At 43.4% G+C, this 23,006-nt stretch overlaps 1 protein-coding gene across 4 annotated transcripts in view; it reads right to left on the bottom strand.

Annotated features, from left to right (window-relative positions):
* The window catches only part of KDM5A (lysine demethylase 5A), a 76,701-nt gene that overhangs the window by 15,321 nt on the left and 38,374 nt on the right, over positions 1 to 23,006 (bottom strand). For all 4 annotated transcript variants that reach the window (XM_040345264.1, XM_040345262.1, XM_040345261.1 and 1 more), the window contains 12 exons: positions 21,901 to 22,063; positions 21,677 to 21,796; positions 17,882 to 18,076; positions 17,605 to 17,786; positions 14,594 to 14,718; positions 11,625 to 11,775; positions 11,060 to 11,177; positions 6,732 to 7,087; positions 5,770 to 5,908; positions 5,464 to 5,643; positions 2,505 to 2,657; positions 787 to 1,338 (listed from right to left, as the gene is read on the bottom strand). In XM_040345264.1, coding sequence (XP_040201198.1) covers positions 787 to 1,338; positions 2,505 to 2,657; positions 5,464 to 5,643; positions 5,770 to 5,908; positions 6,732 to 7,087; positions 11,060 to 11,177; positions 11,625 to 11,775; positions 14,594 to 14,718; positions 17,605 to 17,786; positions 17,882 to 18,076; positions 21,677 to 21,796; positions 21,901 to 22,063 — 2,434 coding nt within the window. The remainder of the gene's footprint in view (positions 1 to 786; positions 1,339 to 2,504; positions 2,658 to 5,463; positions 5,644 to 5,769; positions 5,909 to 6,731; positions 7,088 to 11,059; positions 11,178 to 11,624; positions 11,776 to 14,593; positions 14,719 to 17,604; positions 17,787 to 17,881; positions 18,077 to 21,676; positions 21,797 to 21,900; positions 22,064 to 23,006) is intronic.

Below are 23,006 nucleotides of genomic sequence, written 5' to 3' on the forward strand. Positions count from 1 at the left end.
CTAGGATTTTTTTTCTTGCGGGAGAGTCCCGAAAACAGCATTTAAAAAGATAAGATGAATTTAATATTTATTTTTCAGCTATGTGAATGGGGATATGTAACAAATAAAGCATGCCAATTTGGCAGCAAAATTGTAAATGCACAAAAAAAAAAAAAAAAAGAAGTATGGCTTTTAAAATAAATAAACAAACATTCATACTTACCTACGGTAAATGCCTGTAGCACCGATCCCAGCTGCAGCTATACCCTGCCGCCTCTAAGACCGAGACCTAAGCGATTAAACACCACTCATCGCTCAGCTCTCAGTCCTCATTCTGCAGAGAGCCAGTGACTGCAAGTCATCAGCTCTCTGCTCTGCCCCTTCAGTTCTCACTGGTTCGCTGAGCTGTGGAGGGGGCCCACAGCGGCTTGTTGAGAGGCTGAGCTAGCTGCCGGTGCAGACATTTGGGTGGATCCCGACTGTAAAGTCGAGATCTATCCAGGGTCTGAACAGGCCGACTAATGTCAGCCAACAGCGAAAATGTAGTCCGCCTTCGGCTGAAAACGGGTAACAGGAGTGCAGAACAAACTGCACTTCTGTGATCCATAGGAGAAGCATAGCCAAAACAGAAAAAGCAGGGGCAGCTATCCTTTAATTGCACCTTAAAAACAAATCATCAATGAACCAGAGTATGTAAGTGAAAAAAATAAAAGAAGAGGAAACAATAAGATCAATGAATACAACCACTGTTAATGGAAACTAGTGTTAACAGAATTATCAGCGCCAATCATGTCCTCAGGCACTCACCTGTAGGTCGGGGTTTGCTGCAGCTTTCTGGAGTTCTGCGCTGATAATTTTCTCTGTCTTTTCCCTTGCTGCCTGTTCTACCATGCGCTGACTCAGCACAGACAACTTGGCCAGTGCACATGACAGTTCCTCAGTAGCCAACGATTGCCGTGCTCGGTCCTGCCAGCTCATTGCTCGCTCTGTTAGGCACTGCAACGCCTCCCCCTCTGGCAGCCGTACTGGCAGCTTCTGCAATGACACCAGCAGCGAGAGGATGGTCTCCAATCGTGGCCGCCGGGACCTCATACACTGCGTGCAAAGAAACTTAACGTCTTTCGATTGCCAGCTGTTGCCCTTTTTTTGGGAGTTGGTCTTGGGCAGAGGGACGCATGTGCCATGAAACCAGTCCTTGCACAGTTCACATTGCAGCATGAAACCACTGGCAGCTTTGCGGCAAACACAAAACCGCACCTCCTCAATGCGGTCCACCATAGCCATCTTCGCCAGGTTGGCAGCCCGTATAGAACGCATGGAGTCCACCTCTTTGCGCTCCATTTCTTTAAATACAGCAACCTGCACACAAGAGAAGAATATTACAATCAAGTTTAACCTGATTCAACCCACAAATACTGTTCAAGCTGAATTCCAGGCAAACAGCTAAATACACATATGAAATACATACATTACCTTTCAAAATATTGTCTACGGTCTTGAGATTTACACAGTTTTGCCACAAAGCATAGGCCTATTCAGGCATGGCTGGAGACCCTTTTTTCTCTACTGCAATTTATTAACACTTACAGGCCTCCCCCCCCCCCTCTCTCCACCCCCTAGCCTGTTACTGAACAGTGAAATAAGAAGCAGCATAGCAAAAAATGCATCAAGATAAAAAAAAACTTCTGCCTTTACAATCACGTTAACTCCCCCCTCCCAAGCAGAATATTTATACACTTTTTTTCCCCCTATACCTTCATTTGGCTGCTGTAAGTGAAGTAAAGTCTTATGTAAGAGCTACAAGTGGTTAGCCCTTGCTTACACAGGAGTATGGAGTCCCAGTGTGACAGCACTGCTAGCCCAGCACTGTCATATGAATCGAGTAATTTGCTCCTCCACACTCCTTTCTGCTACCTTGAGGTTTTGTTGTAAATGGGCTTCTGTCTTTTCAGCTCCTGCATCATGTTCATGTCATTGCATGGTGTAGGGCAGTGGTAGGCAACCTCGGCACTCCAGCTGTGGTGAAACTACAAATCTCACCATGCCTCTGCATTTATCCCAAACCTTTAATATGCTCACAGACCTGTTTTAACAGTCTGAGTGCAGACATTGAGGGTGTCCTGGCATTACGTTTACCACTGCTTGCAAGTAGAGAGTTAATAGGCTAAGGCATTTGATAACTGAATGACAGGAAATATCCTTGGCACTAGGAAGGTGTAGGGCTTTTTATGATTGGGCAGAAGTCAAGGCTTGGGCCAAAGATCTAAAGAAGATCCACAGGACCAAAGCATTTGTTTGTAGACTATCACAAAGGCTCAGACACTGCAAGGTATGGCATGTCAGTTTAGCTTAAACATGGTCTAGTCCAGGTCTGGTTCACTTTAATATACTCTATTATTTTAACCCACAACCATACCCCATTCTTGGACCTAATGTGGAGACAACACAATACAATATTCTTATGTGTGAACCTTAAAATAACTCTTTAAAACACGTAGAACTGAAAGTCTGACATATTTCCTTACTACAGAGGCTGTGTCCCGATGCTCATCCAGAGGATCCTCGAGTTCACTCATAGAGTCCAAATCCAAATCCTTCTCCTCCAAGAGCTCTTTTACTCTCCTCCGTTTACCCCGGCCGCTTCCGTAAACACCAATATCACTGCGAGGGCTCAACACCTGCGTGTATGAGAAACACAGGGAGGTCATCAAAGTTCTGCCATCACAACGTTGAACATTTATAGAGGACGGTTGTGGTGATAACACAAAATAACATGGAAAGGAGAGCGACCTAAAATCAGGTAGGGTTCTCCCGGTCGTCAGGTGGCTATGGGAAAACATGACTTAACATGCCACTTCAATGTCACTTTTCCACCACTGAGCTCCTCCCAGGAGCAGTACTTGGGATTGCAGCGTCATCCTGTATGTCACCATTGATTTGGACCCATCGTAGCTGCAATACTCTATTATGATGTGGAATGGCCAAAGAGTGTCTCCCACCAGTCTCGCTATTTAAAGTGCCTTTAAAAAAGTATATTTTGGTTTCGCTTATACAGAGTTGATGCAGTGGGGTTTTTTGTTTGTCTTGTTTTTCTACAACCTTAGCAGCAGCACAGATGTTTCTAATAACCTTGACAATATAGCTTCTGAGAAATTACTTAATTCTTCATGCAGGGGATACTGTAGAGCAGTGGTCTCAAAGTACCGGCCCGCGGGCCATTTGCGGCTAGCGGACCAGTTATAAATGGCCCTCAGGCAGGGTGGAAGTGAGGGGAGCAAAAAAAAAAATTTTTTTTTTTTTTTGAGCTGGTGCCATCTGGTGGTGAGCCGTTGGTATTACAAGTTAAGCATTACAAGTTAAACAGCAATTCTAATGTCATTTTACACTATTTTCACTGCCATATTCTTCCCTCTAATTAGAACCCCCAAACATTATATATATTTTTTATCCTAACACCCTAGAGAATAAAATAGCGATCGTTGCAATACTTTGTTACGCCGTATTTGCGCAGCGGTCTTACAAGCGCACTTTTTTGGGAAAAAATTACACTTTTTTTAATTAAAAAATAAGACAACAGTAAAGTTATCCCCATTTTTTTTTAATATTATGAAAGATAATGTTACGCCGAGTAAATTCATACCCAACATGTCATGCTTCAAAATTGTGTCCGCTTGTGGAATGCCGACAAACTTTTTTACCCTTTAAAATCTTCATAGGCGACGTTTAAAAAAATCTACATGTTGCATGTTTTAAGTTACAGAGGAGCTAGAATTATTGCTCTCACTCTACCAATCGCGGCGATACCTCACATGTGTGGTTTGAACACCGTTTACATATGCGGGCGCTGCTCACGTATGTGTTCGCTTTTGCGCGCAAGCTCGTCGGGACGGGGTGCGTTTTCTGGTTCCTAACTTTTTTAGCTGGCTCCTAGATTCCAAGCAAATTTGTCAAACCCTGACTGACACCAGTGCTGGTGGTAATAATGCGCTCGCTGACACCAGTGCTGGGGGTTAATAATGCGTTCGCTGACACCAGTCCTGTTGTTTTTGAAGTTTGAAAGTTTGCATGCGGCCCCCCATGGCATATGAAAACTTGTCTTGTGGCCCTCAGGTAATTTGAGTTTGAGACCCCTGCTGTAGAGGAACCTAGCGTCCACCCTCCGATAAAGGTATAAATATGGATTTGAGGGTATACCTTTCTTTTCTGATAAAGCACACTATCCTTTGTTGCCCTTAAAGTATAACTAAAGGTAAAACTTGTTTTTTTAGTTTTGGATAGAGTAGAGATAGATTAGAACAGTATTTATTGCCATCTGTGCCCCCATTAAGGAGAATCAGCCTCTCTAAAATTAAGCTATTTATCACTGAAAGTGAAAACAAAAGAAGATCCCACAATTTTGGGTTGTCCAAGAAAAGCAACACAGAGGAAAATATTCCAATTGGGGACACTAGTTCTGGTGAACTAGGGACCCCCAAGGAATTCCCTTAATATGCAGGGATTTCCTCTCACTTCCCGTTTGACAGGAAGTGAGAGGAAATCTCCCCAATAGGACATAGATGGCAATAAATACATTTAAAAAAAATCTGACAGAAGTTATAACTCTCCCTTACTGTATCCAAATTGAAAAACAAAAAATTTCCAATAGTTATACTTTAAAGCCAAATGGGGCAGAGCAATGAGTAACTGGTTAAAAGAGAAGTATGTTTTTTTTGCTAGTTATACTTACCTAGGTGGATGCCGCATCAGACCCCTGGTGTCTCTGCACTAAGAACCGAGCCACCGAACAACGCTGATGGCTCGGTTCTCGCTCCCCCCGAGCTTTCAGTCAGCATCGCTTTTGCTCTACTTCTCCGTGCTCGTTGGAGTGCTGAGCCGTGGAGGGGCGGGGAGTGGCTGTCTCAGCGGCTGAACCTGCTATCAATCAAGGCAGCTTGCAGATCCAGACTTAGAAGTCTGGATGACACGCTCCCTCGACTGATGGCAGTGACGTCAGTGGAAAGACTTCAGACCACTCTCCGGTGAAAACGGGTCACAGGAGTGCATAACAAATTGTACTCCTGTGACCCAGAGGAGATGCCCAGCCTAAGAAGCTCAGGCTGAACTTCTCCCTTAAGTTCTTATTTTTGTTGCAAGTCTGTTCCCTGCAAAATGAATAGCTGTTCCCAGTGTGCATGCAGCAGCCTCTCTCAATTTTGTGCAACTGCCCCCCCCCCCGCTGAGTGACATTGATGAAACATGCCTAGCTTCATGGTGATTGGAGAGATCTAGTTCTGATTCAGGTGGGTGGTTTGTCACACTGCTGCAGAGAAGCTGCTGCTTACCCCAATGGGAAGCAACAGGCTTCTCTGCAGACTAGTGGTACAGGGCAGTTTTCCAGTCATGAAGACAGCAGAAACTGGTACAGACGTAAAGAGAGTGACATACAAGAAAATAATGTACTGGGTTAAATATGCCTAACAACACAGATAATGAGTACCATCTTACCTGCAGCAATGTGTAGCTTGAATTCTTCTTCAGGAAGGTCCTGCCTGTACGTTCCCGCCAGGCTCGAGCGGCCGCTACCTGAGACTCCAACTGTGGGAGAGCTTCGAGACGCACTGGGATGGGGCGAGCTTTGCCGAGCAAGCTCTCCAGCTGTTCCAGGTAGGCATAATGACTACCATTCTACAGAGAAAGAATAACCAAAATTTACACATTTTGTACATCTTGAAAAGAGAAGGAATTGTGAGCTGTACAAGAGAATGGAAAAATGGCACGGTTACAGAACAGAGATTCAGAGGATGTCCTTACCTGAATGGCCTCTACTTTGGCGGTCCAATCTTTGGCTCTCTGCAGAGCCTCCTTCAATGCCAGCATGTTAGGCAGATATGCATGGATGCTCTTGGCCTCGACAATAATGCTCTCCAGACTAGAGACAGTGTGTTGCGGCCTGGGGAGGTAAAAAAAAAGTCCCAGAGTTATACAGAGGATTCATTGAGTATAAAAGATTAATCCGCCATTACCATAAAACGGTCTATGCAGATAAGGGACATCTTTTATCTAAAAGCAAAAAAGCAAAAATGCTTAGCTTTGACTAATGCTCTTGCTATAGGTGTAGGTCATTGACATACCTCCTGAAGCATGAATGAATATTTCCAGGACCTTGCTAGGTCTTTGCTAAGTGAGGCCTAGTAGTTACTGCTCACCTACTCCATCACAAGAGTGAGCTCTCAAAAGTTGAGCTCAGTGCTACTGCATCAGGGGAGAGAAAGCGCATGCGAGGGGGTTTGAATCAGTAAAAAAAAAAAAGTTCACTCCTTTGATGGTGGAGGGTAATGACTAGGCCTAAATTAGCAACATCCTGAGAGTATTCCAGTCAAGCTTTGCAAGGTATGTAAATGGGCTACACCTATAGCAAGGACATTAGTCTTTTTTCTTTTTTTTTTTTATCTACAAACTACCTTTACCTTCATAGGCAGTTTTTTTTGTGAAAGTGAACTTAACAAAAACGGTGTGATAAGTACAGTGCCTTCCACCCATGGCAACTAAGGGGTTCATTTAAAAAGCAGAGGTATCACAGCTGTGCATAATGTAGGGTAGAAACTGCTATCCACTCCCCATTATAAATGAACCCCTCAAAAAGAAACAGGTCAGTCAAAGCATCGTACTGGTCCAGAAGGTAGAAAGTAACATTCTAAGTGTCAGTTCTCCTCTAAAGACAAACCATGCAGTTTCATGTCCCCTAAGAGCAAGAGGAAAAGGTCTGTGCTCACCTGGCCTGCAGACAAACTTTGGCCTTCTCCTCCCATCTTTCAGACACTGTCAGCAATTCTTGAAGCTCGCCCATTGCTTTCTCTACAGCGTGATGAGGAGCCAAACCAACACCGGAATCTATAAGCTTCTTCATCACGTCCAAGGTGACTTTGTGCGGGTCAGACAGAGTCTGGCGAACTTCATCTAGCCAGCGTGCCTGCAGCAGCTCCTGCTTCAAGTGAGGCAACTCTGGGAGTTCTACATATAGGTTGGAGCCCAAATCAATAAGAGCCTGCAGCTTGCTGGAATCTGGAACTTCATCTAACATGGCTTCCTGTGAACGCTCGTGAAACTCCTCCACATCATCCAGCAGATTCTGCACAACAGATAAGGCATTTGTTAAAAATCATCAGAGTTAGACAAGTACTAATCACAATTTACAATGAATTTGTTCTGCACTTTTCATACAATGATTTACAGTATACTGTATAATGCTACTACGCAGCAGGCAAAATATTAATTCGCTACCATTGTTACTATATAAAACTGGAAAAGGAGTGTACCTGGTGCTAAGACACTTCAAAATTATGGAAACCCTCCTAAAACCCTTTATTTGGGGGAAAACTAGACACAAACTACCGTGGCATTGGCTAAAGAACCCGACAGACCTAGCTGGAGTAGCACTACCCGACTTTAAAGCCTACTATCTGGCTGCCCAGTTGTCCCAGATCTTCCATACCTATAAGGTGGATAGAGATAGGTTCCTCCATTTCCTGTGTCCACAGTGGATGCGACCGACTCAAGAACCAATGTTAGCAGTGGCAGGGGGCGGGGGATCACTGGCGGACCGTCAGTCGTTACTGTACCAATACCAAAAGGTGTGGAGTATGGCTTCAGACAGATTGAATATTGCAACGCCACACGGATACACATCCCTATGGCATAACGAGACCCTTCATGAGTTTGACCTTATACAGGATAGTGGAGTGTGGAGCTCTAGGGGGATATTCAGCTCGTCTCACATCACCATTGGCAGGAAGCTGAAACCCTTTAACAGTCTCCAAACTGAGTTCGACTTACCGGACTGGATGTACTTCCGGTATGTCCAGCTCCGACACGCCTTCCGCTCCCAATTCCCTCGGGACGATCTGACTCTCGCCGACAACCCCTTAATGGCGGCAATAAAGTACCTAGGCCCCAAAAAACGAATCTCTCAGTTCCACACCATGCTGACACTCCCGAGGGCGACCACAATGGCATATGCCCTGAAGTCCAGGTGGGAGGGGGACGTGGGTGAAATGGAGGATGATGAATGGAGTGATGCCCTTGACACCTGTAAATTAGTCTCCCCAAAACTGTCGGATCAACTCACACAAATCTTCATCACACACAGGGCGTATCTTACACCGCTTAGAGTCTCTAGATACAAGAGGGACCACCCTGCCACCTGCCCAATGTGTGGCCAGGTGGTGGGCACCTTTTACCATTTACTGTGGCAATGTCCCAAAATCCAGGCGTTCTGGGAACAGATCGTGCTATTTCTGCACAACACAATGGGCTCTCCCATAACCTTGCAGCCAAAGCCGTGTCTCCTGGGAATTTTCCCGGACACGGAACTTAACAAATTTATTCAAGTATTCCTACACGAAACACTATTCGCGACACAAAAAGTCATGAGGCCCAACCCGCACTGGATGGCGGAGGTCAATAGTGTGCTGCCCTTTAAAAAATGGGTATACTCTCACAGGGGGTGCCCCTCAAAGTACAATAAGGTATGGGACAAGTGGTTTAGGGAAACTGCAACATGTATCTGATTATGCCTGAGCACCTGGATCCCCTGGGATTTCCTGCGGTTTATCTACATCAGGGAGGGGATTGTATGTCGCAGCGCAATATGTATACTGTATGGATTTGTTCAACTGACTAAGTGTTTAATTAATGCATGCACGGATGGAGGTTGTTGTTGTTCCAAGCCTTTATTGAGAGATACTGCTTGTTATGCTCAATGTTTGTCAAGGCAGACTGTTGTATGTACTTTTTATTTTTTGCTCAATAAAAGCTTTTGATGAAAAAAAAAAAAAACTGGAAAAGGAATGTATAAAATTATTGGCCATGTTTTCCGAAAGGAATGTGCAACAAGCTCATATAGGTGTGATGATCAGCTGTCCACAAACCTTAGCCATATAGTGTACGAAAGGATTCTGTTCCAATCAACAGTAAGACCCCTTCCACGCTGACATTGGGCCACGTTAGCAGTAAAGCACCGCTAGTTTTAGCAGCACGTTTTTGGCTAGTGGCCAAATAAAGGGTTAAAAGTGCTGTTGCCGAAGCGCTCTGCAGGCGCTTCGGCAACGCTGCCCATTCATTTCAATGGGCAGGGGCGATGGAGGAGCTGTGTATTCACTGCTTCTCCACTGCCCCAAAGACGCTGCTTGCAGGACTTTTTTTTTGCAGCACTCAGACTTTCACATTGGGGGTGGCATGAGAGGTGTTATTCCAGCGCTAAAATGCCTGAAAAAACGCTTCCAGTATGAACGTGACAGAAGAGCTGGAGAAAAATACAATATGAGTCTAAGAGGACCTGTCTTAGTGCGCTGGCTCCCCATGATGGGGGCCTGTACCCCCAGTATCTTTCTTGTCTTTCTATATACTTATAGGAAGTGTAAACTGGCATGACTACAACACCCACACTTGTTCAGAAAATGTTAAAGCATAAAAAGGAACAATTTTGCACAACTTCATTTTCACAATATTGACCTCTAAATATAACCCATTAACAATAACACATGTACTTGCAGGCACTAGAAGGTAGCTGCATTTAAAAAAAATCTGTACAGAAATTGAGTACAGGCACCTTGAAAGTGACACCAAAATCATTTTTTTTATATCAATCATTCTAAAATATCAAGTACACCATGGCTTTGTTTTGATTTCGTTTTTTAGTCTCTTACCATTGTTTGCAGGCTTCTTTTTATTTGTCCCTATCCTCCACTGGTGCACCTCACTGCTACTAGTGTAACGTGAGCAATGCTGTTTTTTCTGGCCACTAGCTCTACCCTATGCATACTACAAATTTCCATAGAGCTGAATGTGTCTACACAGGAGGTGGCTCGTAGAGTAAGTGGACTTTGCATTATATTGCATGGTCTGTGTTAAGGCCTAATTGCTGGTAAGATTAAAAATCTATTTAAATCTAAAAACTGAACCAGAATTTTAATCCCCTAACCTTAAAGCGGATGTGCCACGGGAAAAATATATTAAAAGCCAGCAGCTACAAATACTGCAGCTGCTGACTTTTAATATAAGGACACTTACCTGTCCTGGAGTCCAGCGCCGATCGCAGCAGATGACGAGCCGATCGCTCGTCACCCTGCTGCTCCCCCCTCCATCCTCGGTGAGGGAAACCAGGAAGTGAAGCGCTCCGGCTTCACTGCCCGGTTCCCTACGGCGCATGCGCGAGTCGCGCTGCGCCCGCCGATTGGCTCCCGCTGTGTGCTGGGAGCCGAGTGTTCCCAGCATACAACGGGGGACGGACGGGAAGGAAGGAAAAAACCCGTCCTTTGCCCGTATCGTAGGGCCGGAAGTGGGTGCAGATACCTGTCTGTAGACAGGTATCTGCACCCCCCTCCCCCCTGAAAGGTGTCAAATGTGACACCGGAGGGGGGGAGGGTTCCGATCAGCGGGACTCCACTTTAGAGTGGAGATCCGCTTTAACCCATAACCCAACCCTAATACGAAATTCCGTAGAAACCCACTCATACTATATTACAGGCATAGGCAAACTTAGCACCCCAGCTGTTGCGAAACTACAAATTCCATCGTACCTCTGCTTCTGGGAGTCATATTTGTGGCTGTCAGTCTTGCATTGCCTCATGGGATGTGTGTACTTGCACAACAGCGTGGGTGCTAAACTGCCAGTGCTGAAGACTTCCTGTCCTTTGTCAATCTTTATACAGTAAAACCTTGGTTTGCAAGCATAATTCGTTCCAGAAACATGCTTGTAATCCAAAGCACTTGTATATCAAAGCACTTTTTTTACAGATATAAAAGAGAAGAGAGGCACCTCTAAGTGTAGCAATAAGTTGCTAAATGTTGTACCTTCATTAAATGTAACCATATTACTACACTTAGAGGCTCTTCTCTTCTTTTTTATAATTAGTTGCAACATGACGCTACTCTTATATCAAGACATCGCTTGTATATCAAGGCAAAATGTATTAAAACATTTTGATTGTCTTGCAAAACGCTCTCAAACCAAGGTTTTACTGCATTTTACATTCTATTTAATCAAATAAATAAAATGGCACTCTAGAAATAAAAAACACAATCAAAATGGATATAGGCTCACCTTAACCTGACGGGCCTGTGTGATGACGCAGGGCAAGCTGAACAGCTGTTGAACAAAGGCTTTTAGCTCTTCCATGGTGAGCTTAGTACGCGCCTTCCCAGAGTCCTGACTCAGTTTACTGTACAAAACAAGAACAAATGAGGCGGCTGATCCTTGTAGAGGGAATACATTCATCAGAACACATCATGCAAAGAAGAGATATCATTTTCCTGAATGAAAATTGCAGACATATATATATTAAATTTACTAAAGAAGAAAACCCCACAGATGGTTAACTTATTCAATACATAAACTTGCAGACTGGTTCCTAGTTCATTTCCAATATAAAAGGAAATTTTGGCAGGTAAATGTAATGTGTCAATTACACTCAGTGCTCTAGCAAGCAAAGAGACTGCATGCATTCCAATGATATCAGCATTGGTTAAACTTTTTTGTTCGGCATGATAAACACAGAAGGTTCACTCCGACGTTCCACACTCCGATGCGTTTCTCCCGGAAAGGTTTTCGCCAGAAGTTCTAACCCTTCTCCACTATACAAAAATAAAATACAAATAAATGGTCTCACTTGTGCTTTTGTTTCTTGGTGAGCAGCAGCTGAGCGACTGAGGCACAGGTCTCTGCCTCCTTTACAGCATCTCTGAGCCGCCGATAAAGTTCGTTCTCAGGGAACTTCCGGTCCTCGGCATCCTCCAACATCACTTTTAGCTCTATGATGTCTGCAAAGAGCCCAGGAGAGATTAGTTTGAATAATATCGGTTGAGATCTAAAGCAAGTCTCTACTATATGAAGAAGAATCAAAAGTAACTGCAGGTTTGACCAAACTAGCATATACAGGTATTAAACCACAGGATACCCAGGCCACTGTTGCTGGCATGTGGGATACATTGGGAGAGGGCTATACTAATAATTGTTCAACAGAGATTCTAAATATAATGAGAGATATATCTGTTCCAGTGAAGGGGCTGCATTCAACTCAAGGGATTATGGATGAAGAAGGTAGATGAAGTTTATATGGGCATCTACAGGCGGTCCCCGGTTTACAAACAAGATAGGGGCTGTAGGCTTGTTCTTAAGTTGAATCTGTTTGTAAGTTGGAAAAGGTAAATTTTTTAAGTGTAGCTTCAGCCAAAAAAATCTATTTTTAAGCTTTTTGGATAGCATAGGGAAGGGTCATCACCCCCGTAACATTTGTTTTGCCGTCTGTGCCCCTGTTCAGAAGATTTCACCTCACTTTCTGTCCCAATGACAATTGGATTTTAAACATTTTGGGTTATTAGGGAAACAAGGATTGGTGATAAAGCATCAGTGGAGACACCTTTTTCCCATATTAACTCTTACAGGAGAGAATTTCCCTTCCTAGGGGTAGATTTCCTCTCACTTCCTGTTGTCTCCCTCCGTTTGCAAGTAGGAGTTGTTTGTAAGCCGGAGACCGCCTGTATATGGAGTACCTTAAAAAACTTTTTGAATCTGTGTGTAAGGAAACCATTGCGAGTGTCAGCCCAAGTACTGAGAGTCCAAAATCTTTTAATAATGGTGCTCATTCACAAGACAATATAAAACAGCTAAAAACAGGTTTCGGGGTACAAGGATCTCCTTCTCCCTCAAAGTTAATTTATAGTGTATACTTGGAATGACTCAAAATGGCACAATAACCAATGTATTATTTAGAAGAGAACACATAAAAAGTGCCCAGGAGCTAGATTAGCACCAGCACACTTCAGCACTTTATGCATCATCTTCTTACTAAAGTGGTATTAGTCTAGGTTCACATTGGAGCGATTTGTCATTCGATGTGAGAGATCAAATCGCATGACAAGTCGCAGCCTAGTGAAGGCAATGGCACTGTTCCAATCGATGCGACACAGATTTTGCAGCACCACACCGATTTGCAAAAGTAACTCCTGCACTACTTAATTATCTGGCCAGTAATATACTTCCTGTTTAGGGTATAGCCACTGTGGATGGAGGAGCAACAAACACAGCTGCAGCATCAATCTTGGGATAGAGGAGTGTTCGATGCATTAGTAGTTTTAGATTGACTTCACCAACAATGTAAAGCCGATTTCCAGGTACACTTTTTACGCAGTTACAGCAGCAGGTTTTTTTTTCTCGATTTGGGTTAAAAGATAGTTCACTTTTTAGGAAAAAAAAAATGTGTTTGTTTTTTTGGAGCCTGTAAAGCATTGGTGACATGCAGGTCCCCGATTTTTTTTTTATATTGCGACAGCTAGTGGGGGGGTAGAAGATCCCCACTAGCTGTCAGATCAGTAAATCAGGGGCCAGTCTATTCGTAACGTGTTACATCCTAAATATTGGGCAACGTGTTACAAAAGGTGAACTTTAAAGGTTTTACATAAATTTATATTAGCTGACAATTATAAGCACCCCTGTCAATGATACATGGTTTGCCTTCACCCTCTAACTGCCACTTTTGCTGAATGGCCTAGTCTGTTAAAGGAAGATGGAAAAAAATGATTACTGGCTGGATCAAAAGGTAAAAATTAATAAATAAATAAACCTGAAAAAAATTAATAAAAAACAAAAAATAAATGCAGCCACATACAAGAACTGGTAAGCTGCAATAGAATCCATTTTTAATTTTGAGTTTAATACCACTTTGGTGTCATTTTTAGTCCTTCCAAGTATACAAAATATTTGAGCCCTGGGTTAGAGGGAGATCTTTGTATTCCCAAAACAGTAAGGCGGTTTTATATTGTCTAGTTGTCAATGAATACCATCAGTAAAGTTTTTGTACTGTCAGTTCTTTTGTCTGGCACACCCAGTGGCCATTTTACAAATGGATTCAAACTTCCAAGACAGGTTTAAATCTAAATGATAGCTTTGAGAAACTTCTTAAACAGTTTTGCCAGTAAAGCCTCGTACACACGGTCAGTTTTCCCAATGGGAAAACAGCGAGGAGAGCTTTGGCCGGGAATCCCAGCCGTCTGTATGCTCCTCGCAGTTTTTCCGACGGGAAAACTGCCCAAAAAACACTGGACAAAAAAAACAAAAAAGGAGAACCAGCTCTCTTTTTTCCCGCCGGGAAAACCAGCGGACTTTTCCCCGGTGGCTTTTGGCAGTTTTCCTTTGGGAAAAACTGCGATGGAGCATACACACGGCTGCAGTTTTCCTGTCGGGAAACCTCTCGTGTCTAGGGGAAAAGCTGACCGAGCAGGTTCTCGGCTTTCCCCTCTGGAATTATGACAGGAACTATTCCCGTCGGAAATCCTGCACGTGTGTACGGGGCATAACACTTTTCCTGTCGTTGCACAACGTTCACTTACTGTATTATATCTAGAGGAAGAGCATCTTATAATAGAAAGTGTGTAGGAACCACACAGAAGACCTTTTAGTCACACCCCCCTGTAACATGTGAGGGAGGTGTTCTATCGTACTAATAAAACACTCATTGAAGAGCGCAGCAGAAAGACTAGATTATCCAGCTTTTTTTGGCAATTCTAAAACAAACAGATTAGGCTTGTGGGAGAGCAATTACAACCTAATAAACTTTCCTCCACAAACAAGAAGACGCACCTTTTTTGTGACTGAGGCTGGCAGTCAGTGCTTCAGTTACTCGACTGACCCAAGTATCATAAGACTGCGCCCGAGATTTCACACCGTATAGCAAGGCAGGGAATTCTTCCAGAGAGTAGCGGTACCTAAAAGCAGCAAGTACAATGCACAATAAAAAAAAAGGCGGGCAAACTCATAAAATGCAGCCTGGGATCCTAAAACTTTTAACTTTATTTTTTTGTTTTGTATGTGGTGAAGTAGCATTAAATATGTTGTTATTCTTTACTTCTATACAGAATCTACCTAAAAAGTACTTTATCACTTTGTCCATTCAGGGCAAAGGGACAGAGACACTTTAGAGCTCCTTCGTTTCTCGGGCGCCACAGCAAAATATCTGGTGCTTCGAACTGTGAGAAGAGAAGGATCATCAACCCATGTGTAATCCATGTCAAAGTGATGATATAATCAACAATGGGAGGTCGTCATGTATCCCCATACCTGGTAGCACTATGTACCTTGCAGTGGCTCTAAAGAAATTTAGACACACACACACACACTGTATTTGATCCCTTGCTGATTTTGTACGTTTGTTCACTGACAAAGAAATTATCACTCTATAATTTTATTGGAAGGTTTATTTTAACAGTGAGACCGAACAGCAAAAATAAAATCCAGAAAAAAAGCATTTAAAAAAAGGTTATAAATTGATATGCATTTTAATGAGTGAAATAAGTATTTAACCCCCCTATCAATCAGCAAGATTTCTGGCTCCCAGGTGTCTTCTATACAGGTAAGGAGCTAAGATTATGAGCACTTTCTTAAAGGCAGTGCTCCTAATCTAAGCTTGTTACCTGTCCACAGAAGCAAATCAATCAGATTCCAATCTCGCCACCATGGCCAAGATTAAAGGGCTGTCCAAGGATGTCAGGGACAAGATTGTAGACCTACACAAGGCTGAAATGAGCTACAAGACCATCGCCAAGCAGTTTGGTGAGAGGTTCACAACAGTTAGTGTGATGATTTGCAAATGGAAGAAAAACAAAATAACTGTTAATCTCCCTCGGTCTGGGGCTCCATACAAGATCTCACCTTGTGGCGTTTCAATAATCTTGAGAGCTATGTAGAATCAGCCCAGAACTACACGGAAGAATCTTGCCTATGATCCCAAGGCAGCTGGGACCATAGTCACCAAGAAAACCATTGGTAACACACTACGCCAAGAAGGACTGAAATCCTGCAGCGCCTGCAAGGTCCCCCTGCTCAAGAAAGCACATGTACAGGTCCATCTGAAGTTTGCTAATGAACATCTGAATGATTCAGAGGACAACTGGGTGAAAGTGTTGGGGTCAGATGAAACCAAAATCAAGCTCTTTGGCATCAACTCAACTCGCCGTGTTTGGAAGAGGAGGAATGCTGCCTATTACCCCAAGAACACCATCCCCACTGTCAAACATGTGAGGTGAAAACATTATGCTTTGGGGTGTTTTTCTGCTAAGGGGACAGGACAACTTCACTGCATCAAAGGGATGATTGATGGGGGCCATGTACCATCAAATCTTGGGTGAAAACCTCCTTCCCTTAGCCAGGACATTGAAAATGAGTCGTGAATGGGTATTCCAGCATGACAATGACTCAAAAACACGTGGCCAAAGCAACAAAGAAGTGGCTGAAGAAGACGCACATTAAGGTCCTGGAGTGGCCTATCAAGTCTCCAGACCTTAATCCCATAGAAAATATGTGGAGGGAGCTGAAGATTTGGGTTACCAAACATCAGCCTCAAAACCTTAATGACTTGGAGATAATCTGCAAAGAGGAGTGGGACAAAATCCTTCCTGAGATTTGTGTAAATCTGCTGGGCAACTACAAGAAACGTCTGACCTCTGATTGCCAACAAGGGGTTTGCCATCAAGGACCAAGTCATATTTTGCAAAGGGGTCAAATACTAAATTTCACTCATTAAAATGCAAAACAATTTATAACTTTTTTGAAAATGCGTTTTTTTTTTTGGAAACTGTTGTTGTTATTCTGTCTCACTGTTAAAATAAACCTACCATTAAAATTATAGATTGATAATTTCTTTGTCAGTGGGCAAACGTACAAAATCAGCAGGGGATCAAATACTTTTTTCCCTCACTGTATGTGCCGCTGTTTTATTCTTAGTCATACATCCCAGCACTGTGACCAATAGCCCCTGGCCACAAAGCAATGATCAGAAGCCAGTAGGGATCACATATTCACTGTGACAGCCATTTAGAGTGATCATATGTTTGGGAAAAGCCTAGCCCTTTGTCCAGGTGTTAAGAAACATTATTGAGACTCTTTAAGGGCCAATGACATCACTAAAGCACAAGCAGAATCTACATGGGAATAGGTGGAGCCTGCATATAACCCAATGTCTATGACTACAGCCACCTGTCCTGTATGAAAAACTAGTAGGATTTGATTGATGGCTCCATCAATAATAAATACTCATTGCAAATGTTTAATTATTCTCAACCCCTCCTGCTTAGCCATTCATTCAAAACATTCATGCTACATCTCTACCTGTGATGTGTTGAGGTTGTAGGGTTTTTAAAGAAATTACAACTTTGTACTTTGATGGAAAGCTTACAAAATATAGAAGCATTTTTATTTTAGATAGGGCAATGAGCCCCTGTTTTTAAAGCAGTCTGTGTCCCTTTCAGAGAGATTTACGCTCAACTTCCTGTTAGGACAGGAAGTGAAAAGAAAATCTCCATTGGGGATCCAGACAAAACTAAAGTTTAGAAAAGCTCACAATGTTTTTGTTGTCGTCTGCGTCTTCCTGTCTCAATGACACTCCACAAAAAAATTCCCTTTTGGGAATCTTAGGGACAATGAAGCAAGGGGAAATAGCTTTAATGTAGTCACAGTCAGAAATAAGAACGATTCCCACACTTTAAAAATAAAATGAATCATTGACTAGTTTTAGGCTTTTAACATTCCCTTGTAAAGCACAAGTTAGGGTAGGCCAAGTTTCTGACCAAGTACAAACCTGTTATGACAATGCTCACCTGAGACACTTGTCCTGCATTGGACATGAGCACAACTCCTCGCCGTGATGCAGACACACAAGACGGTCCGAACTGCAGTTACAAGTGAGGGCAGAGAGAAAACAAGTTGTTCTACAAGATGAACATTGTCTCTCATCATCCGGGACGAGTTCAAATACTTCTTCATCTGACTGCTTGACTCCCTGCAACCAAAACAGCAGTTCTCAAAAATGACAAATGGAATGAACCAACATAAATTTTAAAGACCCGAACTGCAGATGTAAAACTCTGTCCTTACCAGCTGTAGGACAGCTTCACGTAGGCGGGTCTCTTCCTCAATCATTGCGGTCATCTCCTTGGAAACAGCAGCTGCCAAGCCAACGTCCAAGCAATCGGGGTCAGCTGCCATCTTGAAGATCAGCTCCTCGTGTGAGAAGACACAGTATCTCCTCAAATGGCGGTAATGGTTCACACACTGGCGTCCCATGGGCAGCTACCAGAGAATAAACAAATATGAGCAATTAATTTATATCAATATAGCTTTTTCTTAGGTGTGATCATCCCAGAAACATGCATTAACCAGCTAGTGCTTTAAATTGTACCCATAAACTCTATGGGGGTCTCTTGTCGATTCATGAGAAACTTGTGATATCCTGTGGCATAGGCAACCTTGCTTATCAAGCCACTTTAAGCCACCATACCAACTAAACTTATTTTTTAAATTTTGAATAGAGAATCTTTATCAGTATTTAAATGCCTTCTGTTCCCTGGGACATTTCCCCCTCAGTTTGTGTCCCAGTGACCACACAGGAAATATGTTCTCCCCATATTGACACAGACAGTAATTCTGTAAATTTCCCTAAGGCCAACCACACGCAGTGTGAACCCGTGGTTGCAGGAAAGAATCATGATTCCCCTATCAACACAGACAGTGCTGACAGGGTAATCCCTAATCAAAAGGTGAGATGCCAACAGCTTCTGAACCAGAATTGAGCGGTTAGACTCTTGATAGTGCTGCAAGACAATTGCTGGTCCAGGCCCAGCTGCAGGAAGAAGTAACTTCTAGGTTGGAAGCCCTAATACTGAACCCAACTCAAGTGTATGCTTTCCATATCTAATAAAGGACCTTGCGAGAAACAGACTTCCTAGCTTTTATATCATCATAAGAACCACAGACTCAGATCAGAGAGACCCTGTCCTTTAGAGCCTAAGCTTCAATACCAATGCTGATAAAGCCAACTACCATAAAGGAGGATGGCAAATTGGTCCTTCGGACAGAAGATCTTCACGATCCAGCAGAGGACACAGAGCATCTGCCAGAAGTCTTACCACCAGACCCACATTTGTAGGGGACAGTCCAAAGCTACGAGGAGAACTGGAACCACCCCCCCCCCCCCCATTTTAATCCTGTGAAGCAGATGAGGATGAAGTTTCAGGTAAGGAAAGGCATAGATCAGGGTGTTCTGGTTCCAGTAAGTCATCAGAGCATACTCTAGAGGACCCCTGTACCTGAAGACAAACCTGTTGCGTTTGCTGCCAAAACTGGAAGCCAGCTGGTCCACATCTAGGGTTCCCATCTGTGACACAGGTCCTGGAACACCTCCAGATTTAGAGACCATTCGCCCAGGTTCTGGCGCTGCCGACTGGGGAAAAGAAGCCTCCAGCCATCTCATCATAACTGCAGGTTAATGCTGCAACCATTTGCTCCAAATGTTCTATAACCAAGGAATCAATCACAGCTATGGCAAGATCTTTTTTAGGGACTTTGATCAGTCAGCCAAATTTTTGAAAAGTAAGGTCACAGGTAAGATGGGGTGAGGAACAGCAAATACAGAGCTCTAAAGAGGGCTTCCAACCATTTATCGGTTGGGTCCTTACATTTTAAAATCCTCTTCAAACGAGTGCAAGGCTAATGAGCATTTGGGGGAGGGAGGTTGGAAGGGGGACATCTTGTTAGGGTGTTTGAAATCTCTGTGGTCAGTTCCTTTGGGGGTAAAGGCAGAGGAATGCAACTCATCAGAGACAAGCTCATCTGGTAAAGATTGCATCAACTCAAGAGTTTCAAAGGTGATGGCTCACAGGCTGTAATAGCAGCAGGCAGATCAGATACTGAATCTGCACGAAAAAGGTGCAAGACTGTAGCAAAAACCACATTGTAGAGGGCAACAGGATTCCAGGCTGCAGACGTGGCTACATCAGTAACCTTGCATGCAAGCAACCTCAAAGCAGTCAGAGGAGTGTGAGCCAGGGGCACTGGATGGTAGGACTGTACCTTCCATATACAGTGTTTGTGTTGTGACTGTGTGGCAATAAGGCAAAACAAGGTTTAGGAAACCCAGCTGCTAGCAGGTGAGGGTCAGTTGGATGAAGGTTACCAAACTCTCTGTAGGTGGACACAGGAATAGATTGAACTTTAATCAATCTGGCTTCTTACAAAGCAAGAGGAACAGCAGGGAGATGCTTTCTCGATGCTGTATGGCAGAATAGAAAGCAGCTGAGCATGTGCAACACTGCACCCAGTGGACAACATCAGTGCTTAGTCCCACAACATTAAACTCTGTGGAAACTGGCAAAAAACTGAGAATTTTAAAGGTGCTTAGCGATATACATGTACTTGAGGTAGCTCCTCACCAGAAAGCTCTCTTCAGAGATAGGGCAAGAGCTGTGTCAATGGCAACAGCTCTGGACATGGAAAGTGCTCTGCAGCTAGCATTTATCAGAAAAGTACTCCAAGTGGAACCCAGCATGCAAAGGAAACTTCCAGGCTATCCGCTCAATATCCAGTCCAGCAGTGTCCAGATGAAGTACTCCAAAAACCTGGCTGAAGACAATCATGCCAGATAATTGCAATTAAATAGGTGAAGTTTAAAAGTGGTATTAAAGCGGAGTTCCACCGAAAGGTGGAACGTCCGCCTAATTGCTTCCTCCCCACCTCCGGTGTCACATTTGGCATCTTTCAGGGAGGAGGGGCCGATCTCCCAGAAGTTCAGCCCCGTCCTCCTTCCTCCACTGTCGGGTCAATCAGAAAGGGCTGCCCGATTTGTGCATGTACAGTAGGGAACCGGAGGTGAAGCCGAAAGCCTTAACTACTGTGATCCCCTAATTGGAATGTTGGCGGCTGCACCCGACAGTCGATCCGAAGATCGGCTGGGGTGCCGACATCACTGGCTCCCTGGACAGGTAAGTGTCCATATACTAAAGGTCAGCAGCTACAGTATTTGTAGCTGCTGACTTTACATTTTTTTTCCCCAAGGCAGAACTCCGCTTTAAACTTTTTATTTTAATTGCTCACAGGTAGGGCTATTCTGACAGAAGAGACCCTATTGATCTTTGTGTCATAAATGCTTCCCCTGTCTGACAGCTGTAATATACACTGAGCCATGCTTGCTCAGCTTGATGTGTCATGCTTAGCTCAGAGTGCATTAATGGCACCCAATCTGTGCCACTCTGATGTAACTCCCGTACATAAGAGAATGACTTCAGAGAGCTCATTATGAAAGGTAAGTCTGCCACAATGTGCTAGTATGTGGTGCATACTAGCACATTATGTCATTAACCTGCAGGAGAAACGATAAAAAAATTACACAGAGTTTACCGACCCTTAAAATCTAGTTGGTCACTAGCAAAAAACTGAGGCATGCTGGTAGTAGGAATGGTTATCATGGACTGGCCTATAGTCTTTTTGTTTGTCAGAGTCCAATCCTACTATAGGTGAAAGTAAAAGACCTCCTGTGTGCTTCTATGGACAGGAAATAAATGCAATTTACCCCATTACACAGCAATGTTTAAGAACAGTTTCCATCATACCAGAAGAACAAGTTTCAAAAGAATCATTGTCTGTTTAAAAAATAAAAATCTAAAAACTGAGTAAATCACCAAAACACAATAACAGAGGTGTAGTATCCAACCACATCAGAGCAAATTGATGGACCTGGTGGGGTAACTCAGAACAAAAACAATGTGCCAGCATCACGTGATATAAGCATCAATCTGGTCTACCTTCAATCTCTTCAGTATTACTACACCTGTCCGTATTTACATTTTTGGCAGACACTTTAATTTGACCCAGGAGATCCTAGTTAGGTAAACATACCCAGTCCGCTGTGCAGAAGTTCACGGCCTCAGCAAAGTTGTAGCCTTGGTTGAACCCGGAGTGGTAAGCACGAGGGAAAGTGACCACAAACTCCCCAGCACACTGGTTAGTTCTGTAAACCTAAAATCAAGAACCAAAAAAGTTTAATCCAAAAGCGATCTGCCATTTTCTTAAAAATCCATGAGAGGCGACAATGACATCACTGTGACCTTCATCAGACTCACCGGTACACTGTGTTCCATAAGGATGTTGGGGTTCATAATGGTCACAAGCTGATGTAACAAATCTGGCTGGGCCTCAAACAATTCTGGAGCCAGTTCTCTCATGACATCCTCCAGCTGCTCGGCTGCATGGGATGGAACACCATACCAAGTCTTGGGCTCTCCCCTGCAGGGAATATTATGGGGGAAATGTTTAATAGAGGAGAGAAAAAACAAATATAAAGAAAAGCAAAGTTAATGTGTTCTCTGTACTTCAAAGTAAAATTCCAGGCTAACTATAACTAGTCCCTCCTAACACCCATGATGACTAAGCTGTGTAAAAGAGATATATAGTTACCCATTTTAAGCCTGGTCATATGATCCCCCGTGTCAGCCATTGGTGGCTGCAGGGGAGAGGAGAAAGCGCTAGACAACAGCTAGGAATGGTGACATCACCCATAGGCTGCCATCGCTCCCTCCTCACCCCTGCTGCCATCAATGGTCGACACAGGCGAGCCAGATCATGGGGCCTGGATTTGAGCAGGTTGAAAATAGGTTAGTATACACATCTTTCATGCAAAGGTTAGACAGCATCGGTGTTAGAAGGGGAAGGGAGCGTTTTTTAAAAACTAGTTAAAGTGCAACTCCACCTTTGTTGAGAAACAAAAAACATTCCCCTATGGGTGATCAATGTACATTACAAAGGATTTTAACAAACTTTGCAGATTTCTACCTCATTATTCTGAAGAAACCACTTTGTGTTTGTCTGTGTCCATGAAGTAATGAATCTAATGGGAGTGTTTCATAATTAACAAACAATCAGCTGCTGCACCTGCAGGGCTCCAATGAGGAAAATTGCAGGGTCTGCATCCCTTCATGTAATTTCCTATTGGAAGTATCTCACCAAAAATGTAATTTTTGTTGCAGGGGATGTCAGAAATCTGACTTGTATTTTAGTGCAGACTTCTGGGAAAATCTGTGAGCCAATCACACAAGCAGGAAATTATGTTTCTGGGGGGGCAGTCTGTGTACAGAACACTTCCAGGCAGCCATATTGCATTTTACAGAAAATTACAGCGCTGCAGATTAAAAATGAATGTTAATTTTTAATAACATTCAATTACAATACG

Source organism: Rana temporaria, chromosome 3, assembly GCF_905171775.1.
Source record: "Rana temporaria chromosome 3, aRanTem1.1, whole genome shotgun sequence".
Classification (NCBI taxonomy): Eukaryota; Metazoa; Chordata; class Amphibia; order Anura; family Ranidae; genus Rana; species Rana temporaria.